This window comes from Trichechus manatus, unplaced genomic scaffold, assembly GCF_000243295.1.
Source record: "Trichechus manatus latirostris isolate Lorelei unplaced genomic scaffold, TriManLat1.0 scaffold00035, whole genome shotgun sequence".
NCBI classification, from domain to species: domain Eukaryota; kingdom Metazoa; phylum Chordata; class Mammalia; order Sirenia; family Trichechidae; genus Trichechus; species Trichechus manatus.
The window spans coordinates 8,022,378-8,038,555 of NW_004443971.1; the positions used below are offsets into that span (position 1 = coordinate 8,022,378).

Genomic DNA, 16,178 nt, shown 5'->3' on the forward strand with positions numbered 1-16,178 from the left:
GAAAAGGAGTAAAGTAGGAGGCCTCACACTACCTAATCCACCTGATGTACAGAATCTACTATACAGCCAGAGTAGTCAAACAGCCTGGTACTGGGACAAGGACAGAATTGAAAAACCAGATATAAATCCATCCACCTATAGTGAGCCAATCTTTGACAAAGGACCAAGGCCCATTCAATGGAGAAAAGACAGTCTTTTTAACAAATGGTGCTGGCAAAACTGGATGTCCATCTGTAAAAAAAGGAAACAGGACCCATACCTCATACCATACACTAAGACTAACTCAAAATGGATCAAAGACTTAAATATAAAACCTAAAGTGATAAAGATCATGGAAGAAAAACAGGGCAATGCTAGGGGCCCTAATACATGGCATAAATACAATATATAATTAACAATACACAAACACCAGAAGATAAGCTAGATAACTGGTATCTTCTAAAAATTAAACACTTACGCTCATCAAAAGACTTCACCAAAAGAGTAAAAAGAGAACCTATAGACTGGGAAAAATTTTTGGCTATGACATATCGAACAAGGGTCAAATTTCCAGAATCTATAGAATACTTCAATAAATCAATAACAAAAAGACAAACAATCCAGTTTAAAAAATGGACAAAGGATATGAACAGACATTTAATCAAAGAAGACATTCAGGCAGCAGGTAACAGACACATGAGGAAATGCTCGCCATCACTAGCCATTAGAGAAATGCAAATCAAAACTACTATGAGACACCATATCACCCCAATATTACTGGCACTAATGAAAAAACAGAAAATAACAAATGTTGGAAAGGTTATGGAGAGATTGGAACTCTTAAGCACTGCAGGTGGGAATGTAAAATGGTATAACTACTATGGAAAACAATATGTTGCTTCCCTAAAAATCTAGAAATACCATATGATTCAGCAGTATCCATTCCTAGGAATATATCCTAGAGAAATAAGAGTCATCACACGAATAGACATATGCACACCCATGTTCATTGCAGCACCATTCACAGTCGCAAAAAGATGGCAACAACCTAAGTGCCCATCAGCAGCTGAAAGGATAAAAAAATTATGGTACATACACACAATGGAATACTATGCAACAATAAAAAACAATGATGAATCCATGAAACATATCACAACATGGATGAATCTGGAGTGCATTGTGCTGAGTGAAATAAGTTAATCACAAAATTACAACTATTGTATGAGACTGTTTCAGCGGCGACGGTTGTTGGGGCAGTGGAGACAATAACCAATGCCACAACTATTACAGAGACGTGGGGCCAGGAGGGTCACTCTGAGGAGTCGAACCCCGGCTTCAGTCCCAGGAGTTTATTTTATAGTCAATACAGCTAGCAGTGAAGCAAATAACAGAGCAATGGGGCTTTGGGTGAGTAACAATAAGTTTCGGGCAAGGGAGAAGGAATTCAGGTAAACAAGCCAATCAGTAACAGGACAATAGGTTTGGGAAAACAAGTCGTGCCTAATCTCTTTCTCATCGCTGACAAGTCTCCAACATGTCGTATACAGCATAGAGGCCTGTGGGGGCTGCAGTTGTCAATAGTGCAGCCATGTTTAAATGGCATATATCCCCACATGAGACCACTATTATAAAAACTCAAGGAAAGGTTTATACACAGAAAAAAACAATCTTTGGCAATTACGAGGGAGGGGAGAGGTGGGGAGGGGAAATCACTAAGTAGATAGTAGGCAAGTGTTAACTTTGGTGAAGGTAAAGAAAACACACAATATAGGGGAAGTCAGCACCACTTGAACAAGGCAAGGTCATAGAGGCTTCCTAGACACATCCAAACACCTTGAGGGAACCAGTTACTGGGACTGAGGGCTGGAGAGCATGGTCTCAGAAGACATCTAGGTTCAATAGGCATAACATAGTTTATAAAGAAAATGTTCTACATCCTATTTTTGTGAGTAGCATCTAGGGGTCTTAAAAGCACGCGAGTGGCCATCTAAGATACATATATTGGTCCCATCATGTTCAGAGCAAAGGAGAATGAAGAAAACAAAAGACACATGGAAACTATTAGTCCAAAGGACTAATGGTCCACATGAACCACAGCCTCCACCAGCCTGAACCCAGACGAACCAGATGGTGCCTGGCTACCACCACCAACGGCTCTGACAGGGATTGCAGTAGAAGGTCCTGGACAGACAGGGAGAAAAATGTAGAACAAAATTCAAATTCACAAGAAAGACCAGACTTACTGGTCTGACAGGGACTGGAGGAACCCCTGAGACTATGGCCCCCAGACACCCTGCTAACTCAAAACTGAAGTCACTTCCGAAGTCCATCTTTCAGCCAAAGATTAGACAAGCCTATAAAACAAACAATAATAGACATGAGGAATGTGCTTCTTAGTTCAATCAAGTATACGAGACCAAATGTGCAACACCTGTCCGAAAGTAAAGACGAGAAGGCAGGAAGGGACAGGAAAACTGGACGAATGGACATGGAGAACTCAGAGTGGATAGGGAAAGCGGGAGAGTGCTGACATATTGCAGGGATTGCAACCAATGTCACAAAACAATTTTTGTATAAATTTTTGAATGAAAAACTAATTGCAATATAAAATTTCACCTAAAAAACAATAAAATAAATTTTAAAAAGTTGATAGGTATCAAGTACAGTCTACATGGGAGAAAAATCATATCTAGGAAAAGTAGCCAATATCTGGAGGGAGATTGTTTCCTGAAAGCAGTGAGTTATTCCACCTCAAGCTGACTGAGATTCGCCCTGCTCTCTTCAATTTAACTACAGGTGCCAAAAATCTGCCCATGGAAGGAGACAAGAGTTGCTAAACTAGTTGGTTGCTATTTTGTTTTTATTTCTTAATACTCATTGCCACCTTCCATGAACAGCTAAAAGAGACCAGAGACCCAAATGACAGGGTGTATGTTCCCTCCCTTGGGGCTGCCAGCCACTTTATCATCAGGGCAGGGACCCCTTGGGGGAGAAATGGTTTCATTTTTCCCAGAAGTAAATGAAGCTAAGAAGGTCGTTGGCCAGCAGTGAGGTGAGAGTGTCTCAGCTAATATATTCCTAGTTGTAAGACACTCTCCTCAGTGGTCCTGAGTGGAGTTGCTAGCATTTGAGCTACAGGAGAAGGCTTCAGGATGAAAGTGATTCTGCATAGCTAGAAAAGCAGAAACTGGCCACAAAGGATTTTAACTTGGGGAATTCAGGAGAATACTTAGTTCCTGGAGCCCTGGTGGCGCAGTTGTTAAGCGTTCAGCTGCTAACCAAAAGGTGAGCAGTTCGAATCCACCAGCCACTCCTTGGAAACCCTACGGGGCAGTTCTACTCTGTCCTATACGGTCGCTATGAGGCAGAATCAACTTGAAGGCAGCAAGTCAGGTTTAGGTAACTTAGTCCCTAGTGGAATTTTTAAAAAAAAGGCAGTTCTAGATGGGAAACCAAGTGTCAAACAGGCCCACAGAAATGTATGCTGCCCGGTGGACGTGCTCCTTTAAATAGTAACAAATACTATGTTTTTGCCTAGTCTCTTCTAGCCAACTCTCCCGTCTTCCAGTATCAGTCCAAACCTGTCCCTCAGTGCTCCAGCCCTCCTTTTTTTAAGGGCTGCTATTGGCTGTAAGGAGGGGGAAGGGTAGGGCAAGAGATGATTTGTTAGGTGAGAGCAGTACAGCCCTGCCCAGTCCCCTCCCACGCCCTGCCTGGAGAAACAGCTGGAATGAGAAGTAGGGAGGGGACGCTGGGATTGGCTGAGAGGCAGTGGCAGGGTGGAGTTAGGCAGTCCAAATGGAGCATTTACCTGTCTAGGTAAGTCAGGAGGAGGTCAAAAGAAGAAAACAGTAGGAGGCAGGGGAAGCAGGCTCTGTCTGGTCTCTGCCCTTTGACATAAAGGGCTATTCTTTCCTCTCGTTGGCTGCCCACCCAGTGCAGGTGAGTCAATCACTAACTATTGCTTATCCTGCAGCAAGAGGAGGGGGTCTGTGGAAAGTCAGAGCTCCAGGATTGTGGGGGTCCCTCTACTCTACACCCCAGCCAGGGGGCTTTCCTCTCTGTTCCTCAACTCTTTGAGTTTAGTGTGGGATTGGGATAGGTTGGTAGCTTCGTGAGGTTGCAAGGTTTTTCTGGAGTCTAGGGCCAAGACATATCTTTTTCATTTGCCTATTTACACTGGGTACGTATACTGTGCAGACAACATGGACAGAAAATAAAAGTTTGTTTTGGAAATGTCCATCTCTGAGCATTGAAAAGGGGCTGTCACTTTGGAAGAAGATCATTGGAGTGGAGGGAGCCAAAGTGGGAGATGGTCCAGGTAAGTAGGATATTCCCTCCTTGGTCCTCCACTACGTATATAACAGGAAATTCTTCCATGGCTTTATCAACTGGATGCGTATCTTTATTTAAATAAAGGGTGCAGTGTGTGTCTGTTCAATCATAGTAGGGCGAGAATGGGGCTGTCTGTCGGCAGGTGTGCAAGCCGTGAGTGTACTAGCTTGTTTGTGAGGGATGTGAGTTTTAGGCAGATGAGGAGAGCTCCCACTCAGGCCACCAGCTCCTATTGGAAACCCCATGGGTAATCTAGTTGTAAAATCGAGTTTATTTGGGTTCAACTCAATTTTCCAACTTTGCCTGTTAACAGATACAGAGACTGGCAGACAGAAAGTTACCCGGCTGGCTGGAGCCTCACCCACATTAATATTTTGCGGTAGCATGTCGAGTCTGGTGGGAGTTCTGAGTGAGGCTCAGGGCAAGGTGGGTGGCAGAGTCCACAGAGAGGAGAACAGACCAGTGTAGGGATTTTGTTTGGTTTCCCTTCAGCTGTCCCAGCTGGCAATATGTATGGCAGGTTTACCTGCACAAGGAAGCTGTGTAAAAGTCGAGTCAGAGTGGCAAGTCAGCTCACTCCGTTATCCACCTTGGGGTTAACACTCTGGTCCCTAACTTTGCCACTTTTCCTCCTGCCGCAGGGCAGAGGGAAGAGGGAGGACCAGCGTCAGGATCCCAGGGACTGGCACATGCTAGCCCTGGAGTTGTAGGCTTTAGCTCCCCCCCACCACAAGTCAGCCTCCACCCTCACTGTGAGGGCTGCGGTAGATGGTGACCTTGTCAGTAATAAAAGTAATCTGAAGTGCTTACCACAGCTTTTCTGTGCAGAGGAGATTTCTACCCACTCTTCCCCTCAAACCCACGGGTAAAACAGGAGATTATAACGTTGTCTAAACACACACAGAAACTTGTCCATGGGCGCAGCCATCCTCTGGTGTTTTTCTTAGGATGTTCTCCAGCCCTAGGTGCACTTCTGGGTAGTCCACAGAAAGCAGATCCTGGTCAGAGAGAAATAGGAAACCTCTCTGACTATCGGGAGAGAGACTGTGTTCTTGGGGGACTTAGGTGTGGGCTACTGGGAGGAGAGTGACCCGGGGGCTCTGGGCCTGTGTAGAAGGTACCAAGAATTCAAACTGGAATGGGACTGGAGCCCACTCCCCACCCTGCCCTCTCTAGATGCCAGAATGCCACATGCTGAGTATTTACTTACTCTCCTCCAAGGCTTGGCTGGTTTCAGTGGAGTAGTTAATATTTAATGCAGCTTTGGATGGGTAGTCCTAATGATAAGCTGTGCATATTTCTTAACCCATTCCCTCCACCCTTTAAGCCTCCAAAAGAGGTCAAGGGTTAAAAGATACCAAGCTCTCACCTTGAATGTTTTGTTTCTTGGGCTTCTTATCAGGTAGAAATATCAGGTTTCAATGACTGCCCTGAAATAGCTCCCAAGTTTCAAAGTTGTAAAGTTGTTGTGAAGAAATGCAGCCATCCAGGTCCTGCCAAGCTGGGCGGAAAGGTGGGAAGAAGAGAATTTTTTTTTCTTTAATCGTCCAAACTCTTTGGGTCCGAAAATTTGATGTGGAGATGAAGTGCAAGCACTTTAGGGTTCATTCGTCTTTGATTTTTTCAGATTCAGATTCATCTCTGCGGTGATTATGTAGTGCCTGGTGACATGACCTTCAATGGCATTGGGTGTCATTTCTTTACTCTTTGGAAATATCTGTCTGTTTTTGGAGCAATAAACTGGCCTAGAAGCATACAGCTAAGCCAGATAATTTACAGGACTTAAGGTATGAAGTAGAAGGAGAGGATGATCTCAGGGCCTTCGGTACTTTGTCAGGGGTAGCCAATGACACTTCTTTGGGTACATGCCACTCTTGCATCTGGACAGTCCTTGAGATGCCCTCTGGAGGTCCCGGGATCCACAGGCTGCCCTTTGCATGCTGTTAAAGGTCATTCCCTACTTCCTTTAGGAAGAGGTAGTGGAAAGAGCCCCAGCGTTCTCATCTGTAAAATGAAGAAAATGTCACACTAGGCTGCAGGTTATTCTAAAGCTCGAACTCGCATACCTGTAAGCGATAGCATGCTGTGCTCTTATGAAGAAGGGCTATTCTTCTTGTTTTTATCTCTTCTAGCCATTTTGGGTCCTGGTAGAAGGGTTCCTGAAGTGAGAGTATGACAGGCTTCTCTGGGAGGAAGGAGAGGCTAGCAAACCACTATAAAATCTGAAGTGGACTTGGAAGAACAAGGATAGTAATTTTCTATGAAAAGAAGAGGCAGCATCACTCACCCATGCATAGAGAATATTATATTAATTAATATTAATATTAATTGATTAATATTAATATAAATATTATAATTAATATTATATTAATTATATTAAATACGTACTGCCCCAATTTTATGGATAAGAAAACTGGGGCTGAAAACTAGACCCTTGGATCTACACTGGCTTCTTGAAAACAAGGCCTTTGTCTCGTATAGTTTTTCACTCTCAGTGTCTCTAAGTGTTCATAAATGTTAGTTTAACTGAAAACATTGCCCAAATTTCTGGAATCACATATTATTTGGGAAATAAAATATTTAAGAAAAAGTTTGCAATAGTAGGTTAGAAGCCAAGAAGAAGCCTTCCAACAGCTCAACCCAATAGGCACTAGAATGGATGACAAGTTTATTCATGCAGCATTGTTTGAATGCCTCTTCTCTGTCTAGGCCTATGAGAGATAGATCTCCTTTGCCGTCATGGCCTCAACCCTATAAAATCTTAAGAATGGTCTAGTATCCTCTGATTCTGGCCAGTTGTCAGTGAAGTGGATAGCTGGGATGACTGACCTTCATCCACATAAACTCTCATTTTCTTCTCAATGTTTGGATATGCGCAGTGATTAAAGCAATCTACTGCTAACTGAAAGGGCAGCAGTTCGAAACCACCAGTGACTCGTGGGAGAAAGATGTGGCAATCTGCTTCTATAGAGATTTACAGCCTTGGAAACTCTACGGGGTTGCTATGAGTTGGAATTGACTTGACGGCAGTGGGTTTGCCTTTTTTTTGAGGGGAGCCCTAAGAGATATATCACCTCATGTTGATTTATCATGGAATTTCTTTGATGTCCCTGCCTCCTCTATTCCCCCTCCTATCTCCCAATAGGCTCTGGACCTTTATGAAGCACGTGTGTTTGCTTCACTAGCGACCTTCCCTCTTCCTTTCCCAGTGCCCTGCCCCTCCCTACCTGCCCCACTTGAGGAGTTCCATATGGCCCTGTGCTTACCAGCTCTGTACGATTGGCAGGCTGACTCACCTAGCCTGGCCCCAACCTGACTTTGGCACTAGAAACAATTCTTGCAGAAGCCAAAGAGACGCTTGCCCATGTATCCAAACCCCGAGCCCCCCAGATCTCAACTAGAATATATTTTCCAGGATGCTTTACCTAGTATTGGTGGGGAGAGGAGGAGAGATGCTGGAAAATATAACATGGTGTTATCGGGAAAATATGGATTCACAACCAGGCAAACTATATTCTAATACTAGCTCTGCCCCAACTCTCTGCTCCACGTTGGAAATATCTCTTAATCTCAATTGTTTTAGAATTTCATTTTAACATAGAGGAATCGTTCCTGGCCTTCCCAACACTAGTGGAGTGTTTCCCACGAACAGGCATATGAAAATGCTTGGGACTTTCAGAGGAAAGATAACACTGCCTTATCAGCTTCTACTATTGTCACAATGACCTAGAAATTTTTTCCCTGTGGAGTTGGATTTAGGGGGGAAGCGACATAGCACATTTCTCTGGTTTGTTTGACACAGGCTGGGGAACCTCATTGGGAATAAGTGCAATAACAGAGCGGGTGGTACATGAGAAGGAGCTTGAGTTTATGTCAACATTCCAGCTGCCATGAACATGTCTCCCAGGCTAGGGAGGTGATGATTGTGGCTGTGGTTTGTTGTGACGATGTTGGTTATGTTGACTCTGATAGCAACTAACAATCACAGGGCTGTGCACCGTGCAAAGTTTTGCATGGAGTATTTCCATATATTCACATGACAACCTTGTGAGGTAGGTACTATTAAGGGCCCTGTTCCTTCTCTCAAACCTATAGTTTCCCATTCAACCAGAAACCTCCCTTTCTACACTGTTGTTTCCTTTGCTTCAATTTAATGTGATCCTCAGTGGATCTTGTCTCTTTCTTATTACAAGGACAGTAGTAGTTATTCATTTATTCGTTAAGTATTTGAATATTTACTACCAACTAAATTGTGGTAAGTATTCTCTCATTCAAAGGTAAACTTAAACAGTAATTTGCCTCAAGTTGCATAACTGTAAATGCCTGAACTGGGAGTTGAAACCAAATCCAACTACCTCCAGAACCCAAGCTATTAACTCCTATCATGTTAATTGTTTATAGTAATGAAAATGTAGGTTAAGCTCCCTCATTTAGAGAAAAAAGTGACTTAAGTGATGGGATCGCCTTTCTCACTAGACTCCTCTCACTAGACTCCTCTCCACACCTGAGTCCTCCCTTCCGCATGTGTCTGAGCTAGCTTATGTGTCCTTGCATGCAGGCCCGGGGCTCGGGCAATGGCGGTTCATGGCCCCCTTCCAGCTCTCTGCTTGCTTGGTGTCCCTGCTGCCATGCTGCTCCAGGGCCTGGGCAGAGCCTTGCGAGAGCCTCTGCTCACACGTGGCTTTGATTCTTCTCTTTTCAGGCCCGGTCTGGGACATTCTTCGCTTCTCTTCACTTCCCCTCTGGGAGCCCCTTCCTGCACCTTGCTTCAGGCGATGCCTGAGAGGGAGCTGTGGCCACCGGGGCCTGGCTTGGAACCCGTGACCCGAATCGGCAGCTGTGACAGCATGATGAGCACCACTTCCACCCGCTCGGGATCTGTATGTACTCTGTCCTGCAGCCTTGCATGATCTCTGCACACCTGCCCAGCCCTGCCCTTCCCTGCCCTGCTCTACCACCCCATCTTGCTCACTGCACCTTCTCTTTCATCTTCCTGGTCAGAGAGTGAATCACAGCATCAGTTGGGGCTTTCTTCCTCTGAGTCGCCTCTTGTTCTATAGAGAATAAGGTGGGTGGCACCACTTCAGAGAGCAATGGTACAAATGAGACTTTTTTCCCCAACTTTCATTAGGTTGGGGGGAATTGAGTGGAAGTGAGAGGGCAGGGCAGTGATCTGAGATTGTGGTGGAAACTGGACATAGGTTCTTGTAGCACATGGATTCCTGAAGTTTTCTGCAGTGAGCATCATTACTTCAGTCTTATACAAAGATCAAGAGGAGTGAAGTAATTAAGAGCCTGGGTTCAAGAGTCAAACAGATCTGGTTCTCTACTTATAGCTATATGACCTGGGGCAAATTACTTAACATCTCTAAGCTTCAGTCTCTTTTGTGTTAAAATGGGGGTAATATTAACGTCTCAGTCATAGAGCTTTTGGAGGAGTCCTTATGTAAAGTACTTGGCACATACCTCTATGTAGAAAAGAAATAGTCTGTCTATGAACACAGGCAAAGATTCTTCCCAAGTCCCTGTGTTTAACTATTTGTAAATGATATTTAACAAATTGTAATTTTACTGGACATGAATTTGAATTTCAGATGTTTTAAGGCTATAAAAGAGCAAATCTACCCAAATCTACATCTAAACTTTCCTTTGCTGTTCATACATAATAACCTTTAAGAATTTACACTTTATTGTTTTATGTTCTGTAGAGGTATTTAAAAATTTAAAGATTATAAAGGTTTCTACTAAATGTCAAGGATATTTAATATAGTCAGTGGGTTATAATCTATAAAAATAGAATGGAAAAAGCAGCATAAAAAAAATCCAAAGAGTAGACAACCTGTATATAATTTCTTTCTGATTGTATATGATGGGCCCACAGAGACATCTTCCTGTTTCTATTAGGCTGAAGTCAACCTGAATAGTCAGATACCATTGACACAGAATGTGGCAAGGATTAAAGGTTTTCAAATTGAACCATCACGAAGGAGAAATTCAGAGTTGGCTTATCTATGGCAAGGATATTTTAGGAAGAAGAGGGCGGTCCAAAGACTACCTTTGTTCAGGAAGCCCCGGGAATTGCCTTGGGGCTTCCTAGACCTGTATTTGAGGTGTAGGCCTCAGTCAGTCAACTGACAGATACCTCTCTCTCTAAAGGGCCAGGAGATATTATTCCCACATCTGCCTCCCCCAGCTCTCAGGATTTTTTAAGGCTGTCTCAAAATCTTTCCTGGCCATCTAAGTGAGTCTAGAGATATACAACTCTGAGGTGTCCCAAATATTAGGCAGAGGGGTGGAGATGGCAGCAAGGGACACAGGCCAAATTTCTTTTATTCCCATTTCCTTTTTGAGTTCTCTTCAACCTCTTCCTTTGGGGAGCAGCTATTCCATGGTTTTTCCTGGACTGGTGGAGCGTGGGCAGTAACCATCTGAGATGGTCATTGCCTTTTCTTCCAAATATTGCTATGTGCTTTCTCATTACAAAAAGTATCTACTCTGTGTTTGTGTGTGTGTGTGTGTGTGTGTATGTATATATATATATATCTCTAACACTAAGTTGCTTTCCCCTCCTCCTATATCCATCTGGTTTCTCCACCCACCCCTTTAAGTTAATATTTGCTTAAGAAATTAGCCAGAGTCAAATGCCATCAAGAAAGTAAATATGCAAGGGGGAAAAAATCCAGTATGGAATGCATTTCAAAGTCAAGTATAAATTATTTAGTAAATTGATTTGTTCCCTTTGGCGTGGTAGCCAGTCCTTGACTGCATTTCCTGTTTGTTCTCATACTGTCCTTGACACACCAGATCAAGTATGCAAAAGTACTTTGAAAAATTAAAAGCAACACCATTCAAGTTTAAGCTCAAATCATTATAAGCCCATTGCCATTGAGCTGATTTCCAATTCATGGTGACCCCATGTGTATTGCCCATATATTTTGGGGCTAAAAAGGAGACACACCAAGTGACATACTTGACGACGGTCATAAGGAGAAATTGGGATAGAATTTGGGACTGTTCACCCAGGACTGAACAAAAGAAATGTCGTTTGCCATCTTCCTGCCCAGCTACCAGAGCTGGGTGCTAGTGGGATAGCCCAGCAGTCTCTACTACCCTCCCCAGGTGCCTGCAGTTTCAGGAAGCAACTCCAGCAGGTTTGCGAAGTAGAACAGTGGAGACATTTCCAGCTCTTCAGCATTCCTTCTCCACAGCAGGGTGGTTCTCAGGCCCTGCCAGTTTCTTCAGAGCCACGGGCTCCTTCTCACAGCTCCCTCTCCCTCTTGTCCTTCCTCTCCTCCCCTTCCCCTCCCCATTGGTTGCAGAGTGACAGCAGCTACGACTTCCTGTCTGCTGAAGAGAAGGAGTGTCTGCTCTTCCTGGAGGAGACCATTGGCTCACTGGACACAGAGGCTGACAGTGGACTGTCCACAGACGAGTCTGAGCCGGCCACAGCTCCCCAAGCTGCCTGGGCGCAGCCCCTAACCCAGCCTGCTCCCCAGGGTAAGAGAGACTGTCCAGGCTAGCACCTCCAGTCAAACCCAGAAAATCCATGCACCCTTCCCGTCACTCTCCACCTCACCTGCACTCCGCTCCAGGGGTCACAGGCAGAGCAAGAAACAATTCACTCCCCACCACTCTCCTGGCTAGAGTAAAGCCTTGTCTCTGGAGGGAAAGAGGGACTGCTGACATGCCAGCTTCCTATGTCTTTCCATGAAGTATCAGAGGCATGGGTGGGGAAGGGGTTTGACCAGCTCCCATCCTCTCATGAAAAATTCTAGAGAGATGACCACACAGGTCGGGGAAGAAGGCAAAGAGGGGTGGGTGGTTGGCTCTGGAGAGACTGAGTCAGTCTTGGGAGCTAATCTGGGAGACCCAGAGAAGAGGCTGCAGGAGATAAGGAGGCCAGAGAAGGGCTCCTTTAACTGCAGTGGGTGGTACCTTGAGGCCCTCCTGAGAGTATGGAGAGCCCAGAGGGTTCAGGAACACTGGAGTGATTACAAGACCCTGCCTCCCAGGGGTGGGGCACTTTACCCCTGAGGGAAGTCCCTGTGTATTCGGGCTGTAATCATTTAGTCATTCATTTAGCAGGTATTTATTGACAATATGTCAGATCCTCCCTGAAGATAGAGCAGTAAATGGGACAGGGGGCTTCTCTGCCCCTTGAGGCTGATTCACTGGCCCAGTGGACTTGAGACGAGTGCTACCCCTTTAAGAGCAAAGAGAAAAAAACATCCTTTGCTAGTTTGAGATCAGAGTTCAGGGAGTATTTGCCTTTCTCTGGGCAGCAGGGTTCTCACCTTTGCCTGCTATTCTTTGTCCTCCTGATTCTCACAGCACATCCAGAGGAAACAATCTTTCCGCAAGCACCAGAGCCAAGGAGAGACACTCAGTCCAGCTCATCCCATACCTCTGAGCCCCAAGGCCTGGGCTTCAGGTCTGGCTCCCAAAGCCTCCCGAGAAATATCCACATTGGCAGAAACCAGAAGCCCAGGAAAAGCACCGCCCAGGCTAACAGCCACATCCCTGGAGAATCTGAGGAGCTTGTACCAGAGCCTGCAAGCAAGGGGGCCAGCCAGAGCAGTAAGACCGTCCTGGCACCCAGCAGACCCTGGGAGGCTGCGCTTGAGTTGGACGTGGTGCTCATCCCCCCACCAGAGGCCTTCCGGGACACCCAGCCAGAGCGGTGTGGAGAAGACATCCTGCCCAAGGGGCCAGGGCAACTGAGAAGCACACCCCAGCTCCACACATCCTTCAGTCCCCAGAAGAGACAGGAGGCTTCTTCAGAGGCCATGTCCCAAAAAGCCAATGAGAAAGTCTCAGTGGGTGGCCCAGGACAAACCCAGCCTCCTCTTGCCTTGTCATCTCAGAATGCTAGAGCTGAAGATCCTCCCCTCCCGTCCAGTGGGGATCCAAGTGCCTGTCTGGCACCCCTCACAGCACCTAAGCCTCGGAAGCTGCCACCTAATATTTTTCTGAAGAGCAGCCGAAGCAGTTTCCACAGTAATCCCCAGAACTGGCTGTCCCGCCACTCTGAGGCAGCCCCTAGAGATTCTGGCCTGGTCTCCTCTTCACTACAGCAGCAGAGGAAAGCACGCAGAGAAGCACTGGAGAAGCTGGGGCTACCCCAGGACCAAGACAAGCCCAGCCTCCGCTTAAGTAAGCCCACCAGCTCCCTCAGACTCAAGGAGCCTCCTGCCCAGGCCACTTCCCTGGCTCCAGCTCCAGCTCAGGGACCAGTGAAGGCTCCAGCTCCAGCTCCAGCTCCAGCTCCAGCTCCTGCTCAGGGGTCCTCTCCAGGGAAGGTTTTGATTCCTGCTCTGGGCCCGTCTCCAGGGAAGGCTCCAGCTGCCAAATCCATGCCAATTCCCATCCCTAAGGCCTCGAGTGCAAGCAGTTCCCTGACTCAGCCAAAGCCTGACTCAGGGCTGACCCTCCAGGAGAGCAAATTTCCTGGCCTGAGACAGATGAACTTCAAGTCCAAAACTCTGGAGCGTTCAGGTGTAGGGCTGAGCAGCTACCTCTCAGCTGAGAAAGACTCCAACCCCAAAACCAGCTCATCTCTGGAAAAGGGCTCCTTCTTGGACAAGACCTCACCTAGCGTCTTGCGTAATTCCCGGCCACGCCCCGCCTCATTGGGCACAAGGAAGGATTTTGCTGGTATCCAGGTGGGCAAGCTGGCTGACCTGGAACAGGAGCAGAACTCCAAGCGCTTCTCCTACTCAGGACAGAGCCGTGACAAGCTGCCTCGACCCCCCTGTGTCAGTGTCAAGATCCCCCCAAAGGGCGTCCCTGATGAACACAGAAGGGAGGCTCTGAAGAAGCTGGGACTGCTGAAGGAGTAGGCCCTGGCCACCAGCACTCCCAGCAACCCTACCACATACAAGAAGGGAGTCCGGGCTCCACTTAGGAGCCTCTCCCAACTCCCAACTCAGGGCTTGGGCAAGGGTGGGCTTCTCTCAGATGTTCTCTTCTCTGTGAGGTGAAGGACAGAGATTCAGGTCAAGCATGTTTTTATATTCAGAGAGGTTGTTCCAATGAGTGCCCTCATGAACTCATCCTGAAGATGATTTCCCACGACAGGTGTGTGTGTGTGTGTGCATGCACATGTATGTATATCATAGCTATATATTTTCCTGAACGTATTTATATAACACAGGGAGTTCTTGCTCAGAATTCTGCTCTTATTGGAGATTTTCTTACATTGGGTGGCCTTCATTCTAGCCAGAACTGAGTGGGGAGGGATGGCTAAGCCTCAGGAGAAAAAACAAATGAGGCAATCGATGTCTCACTTATGTGAAAAAAGAAGTCAGGCAAATGTAGAGTCACATGAAATGAGGGTCTCCCAGAATCCCTGCAATGGGCTTCCTACCTCCTGGACAGGGGCCTGGGGCCAAGATGGGTTGGTTTTTTAACTCTTCACCCACTGTCCTCTCACTGTCCCTAGTACCAAGGACAAGCCACATCCATGTAACTAAACCTCTTGGCTGACTGATAGCAGAGCAGTGCTTGTTGGTCTGAGAAGGCAGGATAGTGACCCCATAAGCACACCTCCCCCTCACTCAGAGAGTCTTTGCCCATTGGCTGGATAAACTCAATAATAAAATGTACTGTGGTCCATGGCTTCTAGTCTTTCTGCTCTCTTATTCCTTGCCTCAGTCTGCACATGGCTGACCCCTAGGCTGGGCCGACAGTGAGATGGGAGCCCCGCCGAGAGGCTTTCTAAATACTAAAACACTGTCTCAGGCCTCACTCATTCTGTTGCAGGTGGTTCTTAAACGTTCCCAGACTCTCTGGCGGAAATTCAACGCAACACATTCTCTGCTGGTTGTTCATTGACTCTCGGAGCTGGGAGGGACCTTAGAGATGATTGTCTCCAACCCTGTTAGAGAAGGGAAGCCACTCATCCCCGGTGACTCTGTCATTTAGTGACAGAGCTGAGGCTGGAACCTGAGCTCCTAAAGCCCACAGCATGCTGCACGTGCTGCCTCCCCTCACCCAGGGGCTTTTGTAGGTCCACACAGAACCCTAAGAATCTTTAGTCATTATCAAAGACTCAATCCTAAGGCCCGTCAAGGTCCTAACGTGTTTCGTGAAGAATCAGAAATTAAACGTTGTTCAGGATAATATTTAGTGTTTTTTTTTAATTCAATCTTTGAAAAACAGCAATATAGTAACGCTATTAACCAGAACACCCCTCCCCCTAATTCCCTAAGTTGTGCAACATGAGAAAATGCCCAAAACAGGTAATATGGTTTGGTGGTGTGGGCTTGTGAATACAGGCTTGGGGATCAGACATGGCTAGGCATGACCCCGGCTTCCCCTGAGGAAATGTCTTATTTATGGTGTGACCTGGCTGGAGTCCAGGATTTCCAGATGTGAGGGTCAGGTAAAGGGAACGGTTGTTGGAAGGATGCCCTTTAGATCTGCGGAGAATTCCATGCCGTGTCCTTAGGGACCCAGCACCGTCAAAGCTCCGTATTTCTGAAAATGATGAGGAGGTTAAGGAAAAGATAATAAGTGGCTCCACCTTGTTGTGGTATGTGGGATGTGGCTGTGACAGTTTCTATGTACACTCTTTTGCACACACTCACACCCAAAAAGTGTGGTACCTTATTCCTGGCCCTTGGGGGAGGACCTGGTCTGACACAGCTGACGGGGATGTCTACAACTGACCAAACTATATCTTTTTAAAGACTCCCTAAAGAGAGAAGGCACCTTTCTGGAGGAGGACTGATCCAACATGCTGTATTTGAGCTGATTCATGTATGTATTTCAAGACACTACGTGAGGTGCAACCACTTTATTCCTTACTCATTAATTCCCTAATTAATAGAGAAACCTAAGACTACCTGTGAAGTAAGACTTGG

The 16,178-nt window shown here is 46.2% G+C and overlaps 1 protein-coding gene across 1 annotated transcript; it reads left to right on the top strand.

The window, feature by feature from the left end:
* Positions 1–9,089: 9,089 nt before the first annotated feature.
* On the top strand, positions 9,090–14,153 carry CUNH1orf116 (chromosome unknown C1orf116 homolog). Its single transcript, XM_004375199.1, has 3 exons — positions 9,090–9,194; positions 11,634–11,811; positions 12,646–14,153. The coding sequence occupies exons 1-3, from the start codon at positions 9,090–9,092 to the stop codon at positions 14,151–14,153; spliced, it is 1,791 nt and encodes a 596-aa protein (XP_004375256.1).
* Positions 14,154–16,178: the final 2,025 nt, after the last annotated feature.